Source organism: Salarias fasciatus, chromosome 18, assembly GCF_902148845.1.
Source record: "Salarias fasciatus chromosome 18, fSalaFa1.1, whole genome shotgun sequence".
Taxonomy (NCBI): domain Eukaryota; kingdom Metazoa; phylum Chordata; class Actinopteri; order Blenniiformes; family Blenniidae; genus Salarias; species Salarias fasciatus.
The window spans coordinates 30,253,707-30,271,899 of record NC_043762.1 but is presented as its reverse complement, the minus strand read 5'-3'; the positions used below and the strand labels follow the sequence as shown (position 1 = coordinate 30,271,899).

Below are 18,193 nucleotides of genomic sequence, written 5' to 3'. Positions count from 1 at the left end.
GCGTTGTTGAACTGCAGTCATGGCATCTGAAAGGAAGAAGAGAAACAGAGACAGACCATCCTACCCTAACTTTGAACTAACCCAAATCTTTTAAACACATAAACACAATTATTCGTTTAATCTAATGTTCCCTGACATAACATGACCATTAAAAATTCTTTGAAAACCTAGAAGTCAGTTACTGCTTCATTGTAAAAACCTTGACTCATTAGTTTCAACCTGAACCTTCGTTGATGCTAAATCACCATTGCAAATTGCCAAATTAATCCTTGACCTTGTATAACCTAAAGAAGTCCTAAAGCATAATGCAAGAATTTAGTGTCAAATTCAACATTATATCCCAGATAAAATGTTAGAATTGATCAGCCAATTTCTTCCCTCTGACATGCTGGAACTTCTGAAATGATAGAAAACAAAGTTAGACAATAATTCCATCATCCATATTCATCATATGATGGTATTGATGGAGGTGTTGGGTTCCAGGATCTTTGTCACCTGTTGAAAAAACTGTGAGTCTGGTTTAGAGTTAGTGGATTATTTCTGTTAGTTTAAGTGTTAGTCATATCATGCTTGAGACATGCCAGACAAACAGACAAACAAACAACAACATTTAACATTTAACATCCTATCAGAAGCTGATGAACATCCCTCTATAAAACTGGATGCTGAGCGGAGCGCATCACAGCAGCACATACACCCATTTGGTGAGTGTGTCAACCCCCACCATGTGATAGTTCTTCCCCTCCACAGGGGTCAGTTCATCAGATGATCACAGGAAAGTCTGGTGAGGATGAGCAGCGTTCTCCACAGACTCGACCTGGCCTGCATTGTGAGCAGCACACCCCAAACATTTTTTACAACTCTGTTCTACGACTACTGAGAATCCTTTAGTGGACTGCAGTGATGTAATCTGTTGAACCATTCCCGCTCTTCAACACATGGTCAGAACCAGGTGTAACTCTGCAGTTTGAGCAGAGTAGTGAGCAGGGAGGGAACCAGAGATCAAAGTTTCATAATCTGAACAGACAGCGAACCCAACCCGGTTCTTCCTCTGCCTCGAGGGTCCATGGAACCGGTTCTCCAGCTGCGAAAATGAGACCCATAGATGCCTCTGTTTAGAGAACACTTGTGACCTTACCCAAAGAGATGCTGCAACAATGTCAGGGTGTCAACTTGACACTAGGCCTCTGTAGGTAAGCAGACCAGAAGATCATCTACATACTGCAAAAGGAAGAGCAAAAGATAAGAGAGGAGGGCACGCAGTACTGAATTGTAAATAACCTTGCCACAGCCATGTGAAGGTGTTGGTTTCCCTTGGAATTCAAATGCAAACCAGCACATCTGGGTGAGCTGGGGCAGAGAAGAATGCATTTGAAAAGGTCCACCACAGAGAAGAATGCTGCTGTTGGTTCTCTTGCTCTGTGTCCTGACCTCCTGCAGTGTGAAGAACACATCTCTGCAGACTTAAACTCCAAATTAATTTAAAATTACTGAATGTGCTGTGCAACCACTGTCTACATAAAATCTCAGCACTGGTCAAAAATTAAGGTCTTAAGATTATTGATCACAAAAACTTTAACACATCACAGAAAAGTTGACCAGAAAATGTTAATTCCTCCCCCTTTAAACTGGTGTTTCCTCATCGTGCAAGCACCAGTTTAAAATATATCTGTGATCAATGGTGCCATTTAAAAACAGTTGACTTGTAACAGAATGATTTTTCACCATGAAAATACCATTCTACTGCATTCTCTTCATATCACTTACTCTTCTCCTTCTTTACACTTTCCCTTCACCATCTTATCACTTTCATCATCTCCTCCTCTTAACCTGCTTTTCTCTGACTACAAATCTGTCTTTTACCTGATTTCTTTTTCCCATTTAAACTTTACATTTTCCCAAACTCTACCTTTTGGGAAAAAGGCACTTCATTTAACTGGAACCTTCCACTTTGCTGCAAAGCAGCCACACATTCAGTAATTCTTCTAGTCTACATGAACCCATCATGCTCTTCTCTCACTTGCAGTATCACATCAACCATGCTCTCATGACGATTTGCCGACAGTGCCGGACTTACAAATGAGATACTGAATAATTATTTGCCCAAAACATAAAACATAAACCATACACATATTTCAGACCTCACCATGTACTCACTCACATCCAAGACACTTCCTGGATGTGGAAAATCACACCTTTCTTCCAAAACCCCAAACTACAACCCACAGATTGAACTGGGTGCAGTAGGTGTCCACTGAGTACAAAGCCAGAGCTTTAACACACCAAAAAGATCAACACCATGTATTCAAGGCCTTCAGATCACTCAAACTTCCACATTCATACTCAAAACATCGATGTTTTTTCCACTGAATACATTCACACTCACACAGGTACATTTGGGTTTCCCGTAAAAAACACTAATTTAGATGATTTAAAAGTTTCTAATTTTTCATTTTGGTATATTTTGAAGTCAATTTATTACAGTTCAGGGTCAGCCTGACTTTCCCTACTCTCCCCACAGCCTCTGCAGCAGCTGTGGGCAGGGATTGTGAAACTGCCCCTCCTCTTTCTTAAAATCCTATTTCGCTTCCATTCTTATTGTCTATTTGCAGTTTACTCTTCTTTTTTTTTTTTCTCTCTCTTGTTAAGTTTATTGATTTTGTTTTTTTTTTTTAGAGCTTGAAAATATACTAACACATCAGCTGCACAGTGCGCTGGGCAGGAAAGACATTTGAGGCAAAGATCCTTCACCCCCCTTCACAGAGTGAACTGTGAAGGAGTGAGGGAGACCACAGTCCCACACCAAGTGTGAAACATCAAGTTTGTCATTTTGTCTCTCTGAACAACTGTTTTTCATAACTTTCATCTAGACCATCATAGCAGGAATAGGACATACAGTGCAAATCTTCTGCTTCCATAACAACTAAGGAAGACACCACTCGATCATAAATCTTTTCAGCCAATTGCAAATTAGTTGGTTGTTGACCAAGTCTCCACTGATACACACAGCTGGGTGTCAGTGGGCAATCTTTCACCATTGTGAATTTGCTCATATTGTCCTCCACAGGAACAACTGGGGCCCAGCCCCTCAGGTCCTGACACAACCACGAGCCTGATTTTACTATTAGATCTCTACCCGGTAGATTGATCGGGCATAATTTTGATAGAAGAAATTTGTGAGTGAACTGTGGTCCTGTAGAGGGTGAACAGGCTGCTGGTGCTGTAAACCACTCTCTCTGCTGATGCTCAGATATGGCTGGAGTTTATGGAATCCTCACTCAGTCTTAGACCTGGAGTGAGGAAGCCATGCTGTATGACTGAATGGGTGGCTCCTGTGTCCACCATAAATACTACAATGTGACTTCTTGTATCGCTAAGTGTCTATATATGCACGTGTGTGATGTCGCATATATGTTTGTGTGTGTGATGTCTCACTTCCTTTTTCTGTCGCTGTTGAAATCTCATCAATGGAATCCACCTTCCTGGAGTCGCCTCCCCCGTCTGACACCATCAGTCTGCTGCTCTTGGTTGTCCAACGTCCATGTTGTCCACACATGAAACAGCAACCAAAATCCCTTCTGTGTTGACCTCCTCTTCCACAACCTCCTCTTTCGTGGCCACGTCCTCTCTGACTTCCTTGGACAGGTGCAGATCCGGAGCACATGGTTAGAGGCGCCTTATGAAGTGCAGCATCTCACTTGGCAGTTTGTACAGCGGCCTTTTCCCTGAGCCTGTGTCGGGCATGGCTGCAGAGCCTCCTCAGCAGAGACGGATCTCAGGTCTCAGTCTCATGTAGAGGTGGCTCACATGAGCTGCTGTGTTGGAAGACAGTCCATCCATGATTGTAGCACACAGAAGCCTTTCCCAGTAACCCGCGTCGTTCCCCAGTGTTGCAGGACGCTGCAGACCAGAGTGAGATTGAAAATGTCTTCTGCACGATGCATGAAATTCTCCACCATTTTCTGAGGGCCCTGCTTCAAGGTTCTCAGGGCTGTCAAGGCCATGCGATGTGAGGCATTGTCTGCGTGGTCCCAGTCCAGGTCTCTCATGTGGCTCCATCTCCTGCTGGGTTGTCTGCTGAGGGTGACGGTGCCTGGTGTTGCTGCTGGTGGCGAGGGCTTTTCTCATCTCTGCTCCAGTGGGTCTGAATTCTTTTCAGAATACTTGAAACTCCTGTCCAAATGCCTGTCCATTTTCGGTAATGGTGGAATCTGCACCCCGATCGGATCTGGTGGACACAGAACACTGACGTTGGCGAGTGTGTGGCAGAGATCTCACAGGACTGTGACCTCGACATCTGCTCGCAGCAGAATCTGAATCAGCGTTTCCTCTGGCTTGATCGTCTGCGGGTGATGATGGTGTCTGCTGGCGGTGGCGAGGGGAATGCGAGTCCAGGTCAGGGTCCACTTTCAGCGCAGTCAGTCCCTATATAGCAGGAGCATAGGCCAGGAAGGTGAAGCACCACTGTTTGAATTAGTGTACGGCGGGGGCCGTGTCAGATGGCTTTAAAGCTGTTTCCTTTCTGTTTCCTACATCTAAACTCACATCCAAACCTCCTGCCATTTTACACTTAGTTGCTTTCTTATTTTCTCTTTTTTTCTTAAAGTTTCTGATTCACACTCAAACTCAAACTTCCCCCTTTTTGGGGAGGCCAAACTTCTCACACCATTCTCTCACACACTCCACACACTCGGGCCCATATTTCTTAGACATGTCATTACATATTGGACTGTCTGGAGGACTTTCTACTTTAACAGATCTGTTACCCATCCTCAGTTGGAACGTCTTCCACTGGCCTTTGCCTTTGTGACCCCGTCACAGGGTGCAATAGTGCTAAAAACCCCCTTCCCTTAATGTAACCCAGTTACTGTGGCCCTGCCACTTAAGGAAATGTTCTTTGTGACCCAGGCACTGTGGTCCTGCCACTTAGATATCTGGTCACTGTGGCCCAGCCACTTAGATAGGAAATGCTCTAGGTGGTCCAGCCACCCTTCCTATCTCAGTCCCCCAAACAACCCGATATGAAAGGAACTCACCGGGTGCCTGATGAATTTCCTCTGAGGAGAAAAAAAAATCTGTTCGTGGATCCTATCGGTGTCCCGGACAGTGGGCTCAGACCCAGTCCCCTTCTGGTCCAGCAAACGCGGTGGGGGCTGCAGTAATTTGTCTGCAGGATGATCAGTCACCAGGTCGTCGTCCGCCCCCGGGGTTCACTCGTAGGATCCTGCCGACAACGCCAAACTGTTGTGGAAATTCTATTAATAAATGCACCAACGATGAATTCCTTATTGGTTCCTTTATTTCCAGTTGCAACAGGAGAGAAGTCACCACTGCTCAGTCAGTGTGAGTTCTAAAGTTCTGTGATACAGACTGATATTTATACCCCGCCCTGAACCCCTGTGGCCAGGGGCAGACATGTTAATGTCATTAACATGTCTTAGAGGCTGCCCTGAGATAGGAAGGGACACATATTTAACATATGAAGTGACAAAGGAACAAACTCCAACCACCCAACCTACTTCAACCCCCTGTGGCTGCTGATGCATCAGAGAAGAACAGCATACAGACCACAGATACCATTTGGAGATTACACCCGGTCAGGGGGAGACACATCTGCTTAAAATGCAACAGGACAGAAAGGAGAGAACCCCCATTTGGGTTTCTTGGTGTCAGGAGTCCAGGGGGCCGTCTGCTAAGGAGTCTACTTAAAGTTGATAACCATCACTTGCATCAAATACATAAAATTTCCATTACAGTACAGACCATAGATATTCCCATTCAAGCCGATCAGATGCCTTCTCGGCATCAAGTGAAATGACAGTATTTAGATCGGATGATTTGGATGACGTGTCTAGGACATAAAGTAAGTGACGTATATTATCAGAAGCGTGGCGTGACTTCATGAACCCTGTCTGATCATGATGAACAAGGTGCAGCATGTGTTCCTCCAGCCTCACAGCTAAAACTTTAGCGTAAATTTTTATTTCAGTATTTGAAAGGCTAAGGTAGGAAGCACACTCAGTAGGTGGTTTATCTTTTTTAAGGAGTAAAGAAATAATAGCTACATTGCAGTTGTCATTAAAAGAACCTTGAGAGATAGAAAAGTTTAACATTTCCAGAAGGAGTGGACCAAGCTGCGGCCAAAATGCAATATATAATTCAGGAGGGATCCCGTCTAAGCCAGGCGATCGGCCTTTATTCATGTTGTTTATTGCTTTGGTTAATTCTTCTAATGTAAATGCTTTTTCTAGTGCGCTTGCTGCATCAGAGGGAATTTGGGGCAAATGAAGCGATTTTAAGAAAGAGCTGCAAGTTTCTTGGTTGTGCATGACTTCTGAAGTGTATAGCTGTTGATAGAATTTTTTGAAGGTATTGTTTATACAGGTGGGATCAGAAGTTATAACGCCTTCTTCTGTCCTGATTCCAGGTATACTTGCGAGTTGTTCACTGTTCCTAATTTTGAAGGCTAGAAGACGGCTTGGGCGAGCATCATTTATGTAGTTTTCCTGACGTGTCCTGTATATCTGAAATTCAGTCTTCTGCCTCAGTAGTTCACTTAGTTGTTCTAAAATTTTCTGGCGTTTTGTAGTCATTTCGGATGTAATTCTATTTGACGTATCCTGATCCTCTGTTGTTGTGTGGAGCCACTACCATCGCTCTCCTTTGCTGCTTTTTTTATAGCAAGGACTTCAGCTGCTCCTTGCACCCTGGTGCCATCTTCAGGTGTTAGAAACTTGAGCTTTAGCAATCGAGGGTCAAGTGCAGCTGCAATGAGAATTGGGCTTTTCACTGGTCTTTCCCTGCTGATACAGTACTGAACAGATTCCTCCATTTCTCTTCTACACCATGTTTTGCACTGGAAAGAAAGGCTTTCCCTGAACTGGTCTCAAAACTACATTGCTGCATGAACCGCTGCAGCCCTTTGACCACCTGTGGGAGACAGGAAGCAGTAGTGTACTCCTGTCCACTGAGACAAACTGTAGCACATTCAAACGGCCGCAATCCCTCCACCAACTCTCCAAGCAGTGCCCACTGCTCTGTCTTCAAGTCCAAGTATTTTTTCCCTTTGCAGTTATTTCAGGGTCAGACAGAGTTGCAGTAACTGGCCAGCGCTGTTCCAGGAGTCTCTATCATGTAAAAAGTACTGTTCCATCTTGTACTTACATCCTGGATCATGCTGTGTTCTGGTGAGTCTTTGAGGGCATTGTTAATGATGAGCTGGAGTGTGTGCCCAGCGCAGCGGACAGAGGCCCATCCATGCTTTTGTTCCAGTAGTCACATTGCTGCTACCATGTTAGCCCCGTTGTCGTGCATTGCTGCTTTTATTTTTGTAGGCAAGATGTTGAATTTTTCTACAACCTCCTCCAGCCATGTCGCAATGTTCTCAGCAGTACGCCTCTCCTCCAGATGCGAGGTAGCCGGGTTCAGGGTCTTCAGCTGCCAATCGTCGGTCATGAAATGGCAGGAAATCCCCAGGTATGCCTCTGTAGCACGACTGGTCCATCAGCAGTCAAGGCAAGGGAGCTAACATTTTTAAGCATCTCCTTTACCTTAAAAAGACATGGGATTAAAGTTAACATTTAGGAGAAGAGCCCCGAACTTAAAAACTCTTTTAGACTAGAATAATTTACTTAACTTATCAGCAATCATATTTATTGTCAGTGTTGTCACATATTACTTGAAAAGGTAATCTAATTACTGATTACTCATCAAAAAGGTAATCTGGTTACTTTACTGATTACTTCAATATCAAAGTAACTAAGTTACTTTAAAAAAAACTTAGGTACTTTTTACCGATTTCCTCCCTTTGCTGCCTCAACATAAGAACAACAAATGGTTGTTTAAATAATACTTTATTGAAAATGCACGAACTTGAATCATGAACATGTTTTTTTTGTTTCTGTTTCGTTGGCTTTACAATACAGAAATCGGTGTATAACAATGTATGAAATGCATACTGATGCATAACACCACATGCATATCAATACTAAAACAGCCAATTATACTACAGGAAAACAAAAAAATCCCCTTTGCAATATGTAAATATCTGCAAAATTCACATCAAGAAAAAAACAAAAACAATGTGCAGTGTGCTGTAGAAATGCACAATAAAGATGAATGTGCATGTTTCAGAATAAAAAAAAAAAATTGCCAAATATCACAGAAATAGGAACTATTTGCCATTTGGTGCCTCATTCAGCAGCACTGTGCGGTTACGCTCAAAGATGTCTCCCAGCTGGATGACCCCTCAGTCACGTGTAACATATCATTCGAAAGCTTGCAAGACGTAGAATGTCAACAAACTTTATTTAAACTCCCAAAATTAACGACAAGCCCACAAGATGGCGACAAGGGGCAGCAGCATGGCACTCTTTCACCACTCCAGAGGATTATGAGGTTAGTTCTGGTCAGAGGAGCGCGGATAGGTGGAAAATGACCACAAAACGGTGAGGAAATAAAACATGTTGTGTTTGGTGTGAACAGCTTTGAGATTTGGTGAAGAAGTGTGTGAGAAACATGCAATCTGAGGTGCTGGCTGTGAAATGTGAAGATCGGTTTTGGGTTTGTTTTGCTGCTGGAGGGAGCTGCTCGGCTCAGAGAATATTCTGCCTGGTGTCTCTTAAAGTGTAGATTTTCTCGTTTCATTCGATATCCAATATGTTGGGGTCTATATGTCTGGAGGTGCAGGTGAGGGGGGCGTGTCGAATCGTTGCATCTGGATTTTAAAGTTGTTACAAAACAAACACTCGGTCGTCAAAGTGCAGCTGGAGCCTCAGTCAGTGAGATCAAGGCTTCTGGTTTGAGACACAATTGAAAGAAAAAATGCATGCAGCACTTTAGTCACTTTTTACACCTGGTGAAGTCGCACACAGCTGTCGGTCCGTCGGGCAGAACAGGTTAAATAAATGAATTAAATAAAATCATAGTCGTGAATACGTGACCCAGCGTTTTGTCCTCCTGGGAAAACATGACATACGATGTCACTCCCAAATGCAAGAGAAACATTTTCTCTTAGAAATTCACTGATACATATATTATGAGGCAGTAACGCACAGTCACTTAGAAAACTAACTTTAATCAGATTACTGGTTTGGAAAGATGAACGCGTTAGATTGCTCGTTACTGAAAGAAAGTAATCAAAATAACGTGTTAATTAGTAGCACGTTAGGGACAACACTGGTTATTGTATTATCGAATATACATTAGCTTAACTAAAATATTTAACTAAAATATTTACCCAGAGTGAGTGAGTGAGTGAGAGAAAGAGAGAAGAAGAGGTAGAGACTTACCTTCAGATGTGTTTCATTTGTCCTCCATCAGTCTTGTGAAGTGGGTTCTTGATGGTAAGATGTATTCAGGGTTGAAGGTGTGAATCATGTCTTGAAAGCCTTTACCATCAACTATGGAGATGGGCCTCATGTCTTTAATTATATTTAAAACTGACTTGGTGAGGCACTTGCTTGCTGTGGAGTACAAGTCTGCTTCTTTTGAATGTAGTCATCCATGGCACCTTTAAGGCTTCATTCACATATACGTGGCTGTGCGGGCACGGATCTGTCCGGGTTTGCACGGTTTCTGCACGTAAAAGTCAGAACTGCATGCAAACATATCAGTTCTTTCACACTCACACACTGTGACAACGAAACAGCTCCCGACCAGTGTTGCCAACTTGGTGACTTTCTTGTTAAATCTGGTGACTTTCCAAAGCCTCTTGGTGACTTTTTTTGTCAAAAGCGACCAGCAACAAATCTAGTGACTTTTTCTGGAGCTCTGGAGACGTGACAGGACGTCTCGTTCTGCAGCTGCTGTCCTCAATGAGCTGCAGTGCTGCGTGAGCCCCTCCCCGTCCCAAAGCACTCACAGGCGGCCAGTCTCAGCAGCGCCCCCTGCTGCAGGCAGAGCAGAGAGGAGACCCACACCACTCCTCCACACTTTAAATGAATCGCGTGTGTGCTAATACGCCACTGCTCACTGCTGACAAACCAAGAATCAACAGAGGAAAATTCATTTGTAGTTCTAAACATATTTAGGGTGTTTTTTTAACTCACATTTTGCTTCTCCCATGACTATTCCTCTCTCCTATAGCGTCCATTACAATTACATGCAAATTGCAAATTATGCAAATTAGGTAACAACCTCATCGAGCGACTTCTGGTGACTTTTAGGACAGCCAATAGCGACTTTCCTTACTGGGGAGTTGGCAACACTGCTCCCGACGACAGCGCACTGCTTGGTCTCGTGCACAGAAAATTTAGATTTAAAAAGCCAGCGGATGGCAGCGTGGATAAAACCACAGCTGTATGCACATTGTGCAGCAAAGAATTTGCATCCCATCGCAGCACATCGAGCCTGCTATATCATCTGAATGCTAAGCATGTCGCAGCAGCGGCCAACACGCAAGCCTGGCATACAGCTAGAGTTGAAGAGGACGTCACTCCGACTACTTCAAGGACCCTAAAGTTGCACTAATCAGTGTGTATTGGTTTATTTGTCTTGGTTAAATTCCTCCTTCCTTGCTGAAAAAATGAACAGTGTTTTGTTGCTTATGCTTATGTATCACTATATTGATTCACTATACCAAAATCCATTAGAAAAAGGAAGGTTCTCACTGATCTCGGGTCAAATATCGATATGCGATTAATTGAGATTAATTAATTACAAAGGCCCTAATTAATTAGATTAATTTTTTTAATCGATTCCCACCCCTATTATAAACATTCAGAGACGATCACAATGCCAGGACCTAACCCTAACCGTAACCCTAACCCTAATCATATGCTGTATAGTGCTGTATAATGAGTTATAAAGCATTGTGATCATTTATGAGTGTTTATAACTACTACTGCTTCAAGTAAAGTGTTACCGATATTTCATATTTACATATAGGCCTGTGCGGTATACAGGTTTGTTCCGAATACCGGCTTTTATTTTCGTTATGATATGAATTTTTCATTATACCGCAATACCGGTGAACAGCCCAAACAATGTCTGGAACGTGCGCGGCGGTAAAGTATTTCAGTGGGAGCAGTGTTGCCAACTTAGCGACTTTGTCGCTATATTTAGTGACTTTTCAGACCCCTCTAGCGACTTTTTTTTAAAAAAGCGACTAGCGACAAATCTAACGACTTTTTCTGGTGCTCTGGAGTCGTGATAGGACGTCTCGTTGCTGTCCTCAATGAGCAGTGGGTGCTGTGTGAGCCCCTCCCCGTCCCAAAGCACTCACAGGCGGTCAGTCTCAGCAGCGCCCCCTGCTGCAGTCAGAGCAGAGAGGAGACCCACACCACTCCTCCACACTTCAAATGAACTGAGCGTGTGCAAATCCGCCGCTGCTCACTTCCTGGGTCACAGAGCGGGATGGACATGTTGAATGTTTCTTCACTGTCACACTTTTGTCAGTTCATCTGTAGTTCTAAACATGTTTAGGGTGTTTTTAGCTCACTTTTAGCTTCTCCCACCACGTTATTCCTCTCTCCTACAGCGTCCATTACAATTACATGCGTAGCATGCAATTATGCAAATTAGGTGATTTACGTCATCTAGCGACTTCTAGCGACTTTTAGGACAGCCAATAGCATATGTGTATGTGAGGGGAGAGGGTGGTGCCCTGTGGGGGGGGCCTGGTAGGCCTGGGGCCAGTGGGCCCTGGGTCTGGGTTCTTCTGCTGCCGCCTGTCTGTCCTCGCCTTCACTCCTCCTGATGCATGATGGGTGGGGGTTTCTTGTATCAGTAGCTCTCTCCCAGTCAATCCCCCCTCTCTCGCGCTCATTCACACACACACACACACACGTAGGGTTTTGGGAGGCGTGCTCATCAGGTAGGGTGTGGTGGAGGAGGCCATCTAAGTGGCCTCAATCACTGCACCCTTCAGTGGCTCACCTCTCAATTTTAATTACACCTAGTCATCCAACATGACCAAATACATACAACACACACATCCGGGGGACTTGGGGGGGGTTTTCTCGGGTAGGTGGGACTGCTCGTTTGGCCTCGCTCACGGCACGGTGTAGTTACTGCTCCGCGATTTTAAATTAACCTGGTAAAAGCCATATTTACATGTGCAGCAACGAATTGCTTCACATGTCAATCTGGGATTTCACCCGGCAAATCCGTTTGGGGAAGGAGGGCCTTGCTGTAGAACTCTTTGCGTTCATTGGACGGAAGGACACAGTGCGCCCGCCTAACCATGTTTGGTTTCAGCCAATCACTGCAAAGAAAAAAACCTCTTGCTGATCGTTTTTCAAAGACGCAATAGAGGATTCATCCAAAACAGATTTAATCGCTGTCGGGATAGCCACTGTTTTCGCTAGCCATGCTAATATTATTAGCAGTCCGTCGCTTCCTGCTTCCGTCAAAGCTTCATGTCCCGCCCTAAACGACGCGTGATTGGTCCGACCGAAAAAAATTTGAGCGTGATTTGTCCGGCCGAAAAAAGTCCGATCCCGAGCACATAGGCGCGAGCGGTACAAGATGGATTCTCATGGTGTGTGAGAACAAATACCGCGAGAATTCAGCTTGCCTGCAAGGTTAATTTTAAATACAAACAACATATAATTTATCACTACTCATAAGCGAGGGAAGAGAGGGCAGTGGGGTCTTCTACACTCCGGGTCCCTTCCATTGTGGGGGGGGTGGGGGTCGGTTGTTTCCCCACAGGTCTGCGGTTTGGGCCGGCTATGGTTTGGGGAGCTGCTGGCTGTCTGCAGCTGTGGGGCTTGGGTGGGGTTTGAGGGTGGTGGAGGGGCCTGGATGTGGGGTTCAGTGTTCCCTTGTCTTCTGGGGGGGGTCTCCCACAGAACATGACGGATGGATGACGCGGTAATATGAGTGTGTTTGACTGGCTGTGTGATGTGGGTGGGGTTGTTTGGGAGAAGTGGGGTGGCCTGGACAGGGCTGGGGGGGGGGGGGGGGGGGGGGTCAGGAAGGTGGGGGCGGGGGTTTAGGGAGGAGGTGGGTTGGCTGGGCGGGTCTGGGTTTGAAACTAACATTTTAAACATTTTATCAAAATTGGGTTATTTTGGCTCCAGTCTCCTTTAACCACACTTTGGAAAAGGTGCCTATAGTAAACACATGAATGGAAAGAGAATCGTTTGAAGATCTGGTTGCATAGATTTAGTAAATTATAACATTTTTGACAGTCTATAGAATTACTTAGAATGTCTTCCTCTTCCTCAAACTCACTGCTCCAGGGACTTCAACTGCTTAGTGTGTGAAAGGTCAACCAAACAAGTCACTCATGACTCTGATGTCAATAACTGAAGTTTTTTTGTTTTTTTTTCAGTAATGCTTCTTTGAAAATGGAACTCGTGTTTCATTCCACAAGGAAAAAAAATTATGCGTTGAACAGTGGAATAATGCTCCATTGGTGACATGATATCCTTTTGAAAAACACAGTGCATATGTACCATGGTGTTGACAAGAGATCATAACCACTAAAGGACTTGAAACATTTACAAACAGGAGAAATCTGTCCAAAACAGACCATTGACTAATTTTGTAATAATACACTATAAAAGATGCCAATGATGAAATTGTAAAAATAAGAAAAAGATTACTCATTGAATAGTCACTAGTAGTTGCTGTTCCCATTTTAAGAGATCTTCAATAAGCGTTGTGCCATCTTTTCATGTTTTGACAGGAATGACACTATGGGACCGTGATGACCTCGAGAAAGATACAAGAGAAAGACCAAAACCCAACAGTGACTTTGAGATAGTTGCATCTGAATCAATTGAAGATAAATCATCAGCCCTGAATGTTCAAGCATCCCTAAAGGCGAGTTTCTTGGGTGGACTGATCGAGGTTGAGGGATCGGCCAAATATCTAAATGATCAACGGACATCCAGCAATCAGGCCAGAGTAACACTGAAGTACAAAACAACAACAAAGTTCCAGGAGTTGTCAATGAATCATCTTGGAAGAGGCAATGTGAAGCATCCTTATGTTTTTGACCAAGGCATAGCAACACATGTAGTCACAGGGATACTCTACGGGGCTCAAGCCTTCTTTGTGTTTGACCGTGAGGTGTCTCAAACAGAAAATCATCAAGATATTCAGGGAAACTTGAAGGTGGTCATCAAGAAAATCCCCCTCCTTGCCATAGAGGGTGAGGGGTCCCTGAAAATGGAAGACAAGGACAAAGCAAATGTTGACAGATTCTCCTGCAAGTTCCACGGAGACTTTTGTCTTCAGAACACTCCAACATCCTTTCAGGATGCGATTGAAGTCTACCGAAGCCTGCCGAAATTACTGGGAGCCAATGGAGAAAATGCTGTTCCAATGAAGGTCTGGCTCTTGCCCCTGACAACTTTAGATTCTGCTGCTGCTAAACTTGTCCGTCAGATAAGTATAAGATTGGTTCAGGAGGCACAAAGTGTCCTGGAGGACTTCAGTGAGCTTGAAATGCGATGCAATGATTCAATGAGAAGTGCCACTGCACAGCAGTTCCCTCAGATCCGCAAAAACCTGAAAAGTTTTAAAGAAATGTGCTCTGAGTTCAGACTTGAATTTCAACGAACCTTAGCGAGGAAACTTCCTCGAATCAGAGGAGGAGGAGAAGAGGAGTCTGATCTTGCCGCCATCCTGAAGAAGAGACATTCGTCTCCATTCAACAGCAAAAACCTGACTGAGTGGATGGACTGCAAAGACAAAGAGATGAGTATCTTGAAATCTTTCACCAATATGATGAAAAACACCAAGGTGATCTCATCACAGAGTGGTTTGCATGAAGAAGTTTTCAGTGTAGAACATGCACTATGCTTTGTTTTCACCTCACTGGGAGGTGCCGAGCCGTACCTTTCAGCTTTATCAAACTATCTGACAGGAGCAGTCAAACCTGAGGATCTAAATCCACACACTCATGACATCGAGAGGGACCAGTGGTACCTTTCAAACCAAGTGGCTGATCAAATGAGGACAAAGGCAAAGCTCTTCAGTGACTTTGCTGATGCCAACAGAGACAACAAGAAGGTGAAGTTCCTGACAGTGGGATTAACAAATGACACACACAAAGGTTCCAGCATTTACCTTTATAAAGACGGCTTCCCCAAGACTGAAAACTTTGAGCCGCCTTCAAAACCTGAAACTGTGACTGCAGCTGACATAAACCACGACAGTGTGACGCTGAAGATCTCTCCTCCCAGATTTGGAGCAGAAAACATCACGTCCTACTCTGTTGAATACTGCGTCAGTGGAGAGGAAGAATGGCAACAAAAGACTGAGTCAAAAGCTGAAGAAGTCACAGTGAGAGGTCTGAGACCGAACACTGAGTATGTGTTCAGATGCAGAGCAGCCACCTCAGTGGGTGTTGGACCCGCCACCATCGTCAGCGAGTCCATTAAAACCTTACCTTGCAGTCCTCCTGGAGAACCTCAAGTGGAGTCAAACTCATGTGAGATATCTGTCAAGTGGGAGAAGCCGGCGGAGCTCGGACAGGATGTTGTGATACTGAGCTACATTGTGAAGTATGCCAAAAAATCAAAAGGTGAAGAAGAGAAAGATCTCCAGTGGAAACAGATGATGGCTACAGGTGAGAAGGCAGTCATTTCAAAGCTTCAAACGGAGACTGAATACGCAGTCAGGGTCAGATGTGACTGTGGTGTTGATGGCAGCAGCAAAGAAAGCATCACTGTTCATGTTTCTACAACCAAACGGGAGTTTGCACGTCTTGCTGAATACCTGAAACATATCAGTGAGATGACAAACTCAGGCTCGATTCCAGTTTACAAGCTGCCTCTAGAAGAAGATGATTTGGACATCGATGGCTGCAGGAGGTTCAACTTTGGCAGAGAAAGCATGAGGCAGAATCGGACGATCATGCTTCTTGGAGCAACCGGATCAGGCAAGTCAACTCTCATCAATGGAATGATGAACTTCATTGTTGGAGTGGAGTGGAAGGACAGTTTCAGATTTGAACTTGTTACCGAAGATAAGTCCAAATCACAAGCTCACAGCCAGACCACTAAAGTTACTGTGTACAAACTCAACCACCAAGATGGATTTAAAGTCCCCTTCTCCCTGACCATTGTGGACACTCCAGGGTTTGGGGACACGAGAGGTGTGGCAAGAGACAAGGAGATCACAGAACAGATTCGAAAGCTTTTCACTTCTGTTAACGGAGTCAGTGAGATTGACGCTTTGTGCTTTGTGACTCAGGCCGCTCTTGCACGGTTAACAGCCACACAGAAGTACGTGTTTGACTCGGTGCTCTCCATTTTTGGCAAAGATGTGGCAGAAAACATTGAGATGCTGGTGACTTTTGCTGATGGGAAACAGCCGCCAGTGCTTGAGGCAATAAATGTCTCTGGTGTTCCATGTCCTAAGAATGAGTTAGGGCTCCCAGTTCACTTCAAGTTCAACAACTCAGCACTGTTTGCAAGCAACTGCCACAGAGACAACGGGGACGATTCAGAAGATGACGATGACAACTTTGATGAGATGTTCTGGAAAATGGGGGCTAAAAGTATGGAGAAGTTCTTCACCGCTTTGGATAAAATGAACACCAAAAGCTTGCTCATGACTAAGGAGGTGTTAAAAGAACGAAAGCAGCTGGAAACGGCCATTGAAGGTCTGCAGCCACAAGTCAAAGCTGGATTGGCGCAACTTGAAAAAATAAAGTCGACAAAAGAAAAGATCAAAGAGCATGAAACAGTCATGACTTCAAATGAAAACTTCCAAATCGAAGTTGACATTATCAGGCCAGTCATGAAACAACTGACAGAGAAAGGAGTGTATATTACCAACTGTCAGAAATGTTCAATAACATGTCACTATCCATGTGGAATCAAAAATGATCATGAAAAACATGGCTGTGCATCAATGAACAATGGGATGTGCACTGTGTGCCCTGGAAAATGTGTCTGGAATGTGCATTTCAACCAGACTTACCAGTGGGAGTACGTCCCAGTGAAAGAGAAGCAGACTCTACAAGAACTGAAGAGCAAATATGAAAGAGCTACAAAGGAAAAGATGACTGTTCAGCAACTGATTGAAAGGCAGGAGGAGGAGATTGTCAAACTTCAGGATCTGATCGTGAACCTCATGGATCAGTCGGCCTGCTGTATTAGCCGCCTGCAGGAGATCGCCCTGAGGCCGAACCCTCTGACCACTCCAGAGTACATCGACATGATGATCGAGGGAGAAAAGTCAGAGGCCAAACCTGGCTACCAGGCCCGGATTCATTCTCTGGAGGGAATGAAGGAGAGGGCAAAACTCATCTCCAAAGTAGCTCAGCGAGACAGACTTACAAAAACTGATGACGAATTACTTCAGGAAAGAGAGGAAAAGAAAGAAAAGAAAGGCCTGATGAAGAAATTTGCAAATTTCTTAGGTTTTGAGTAGAAGTCACATCAAGCTGAATTGATGACAGCAGCACGGTGCCGACAGATCAAGCTAATGATCACATGATAGGAACACAATGACATTATCACAAAAGAATTCACCTCTTCGGTCAATAAAGTGTTTCTATTCTGTTGCATTTACTTTAACATTGAGATTACTTTTTTCTGTCTCATGTCACGTTAGCAGTGTGATTGTGTAATGTTGGTCATCATGTGAATCTCACCATGTATTATAAAACCACACAGATGATTCAAATCATAATTTTCACAAACATAATTTCTTTAGATATTTTTTTTCCCAAATGAATAACAAACTTTAGACATTCAGAATTAGTGAGATTCTGCTGGAACATTTTACCAGTGAGGAAACTGATACTTTCTCATTGTTTATTTTTATGGTTGATCAAATTTGAATGTTAAAGCTGATTGATATATTCTTCAGTAAAGTGAAGTAGCCTCTGTCTGATGTGTGTGTGGAAATCATTCTCTGGTATGTTCAATTATGTGTAATAAATTTAATCAATGAGTTCTGATGAATGTTTCTTTTTTCTGCTTTAAGCGTTTGACTTTTAGAACCCTGTTGCATAAAACAGTGACTGAGGGTGGTTACATGGTATTTTTCAGAATTGGTTTATTCTGAATGAGGTAATTCAGAATTATAGTCATGAATGTCGTGTTTATGGGTAAAACAAAGGATTAACTCCTCTCTCACACTGGGCTCTATGAAGCGTTCTGATTGGACGGGACAGCCGTGACCTACTGACGTCTCCCAGAAGTAAACAGCGTTTTTCTCTTCTTTCTCTCTCGATTAACTTTGACGCTACAGCTTTGAAAATGTCTGTGTTGTTAAGCGCCCG

At 44.0% G+C, this 18,193-nt stretch overlaps 1 protein-coding gene across 1 annotated transcript in view; it reads left to right on the top strand.

The window, feature by feature from the left end:
* LOC115405714 (uncharacterized) overlaps positions 1–17,797 on the top strand; it is a 35,393-nt gene extending 17,596 nt beyond the window's left edge. Inside the window, exon 3 of the mRNA XM_030115394.1 lies at positions 13,637–17,797. Coding sequence (XP_029971254.1) covers positions 13,637–17,337 — 3,701 coding nt within the window. The 3' untranslated portion in view covers positions 17,338–17,797. The remainder of the gene's footprint in view (positions 1–13,636) is intronic.
* Positions 17,798–18,193: the final 396 nt, after the last annotated feature.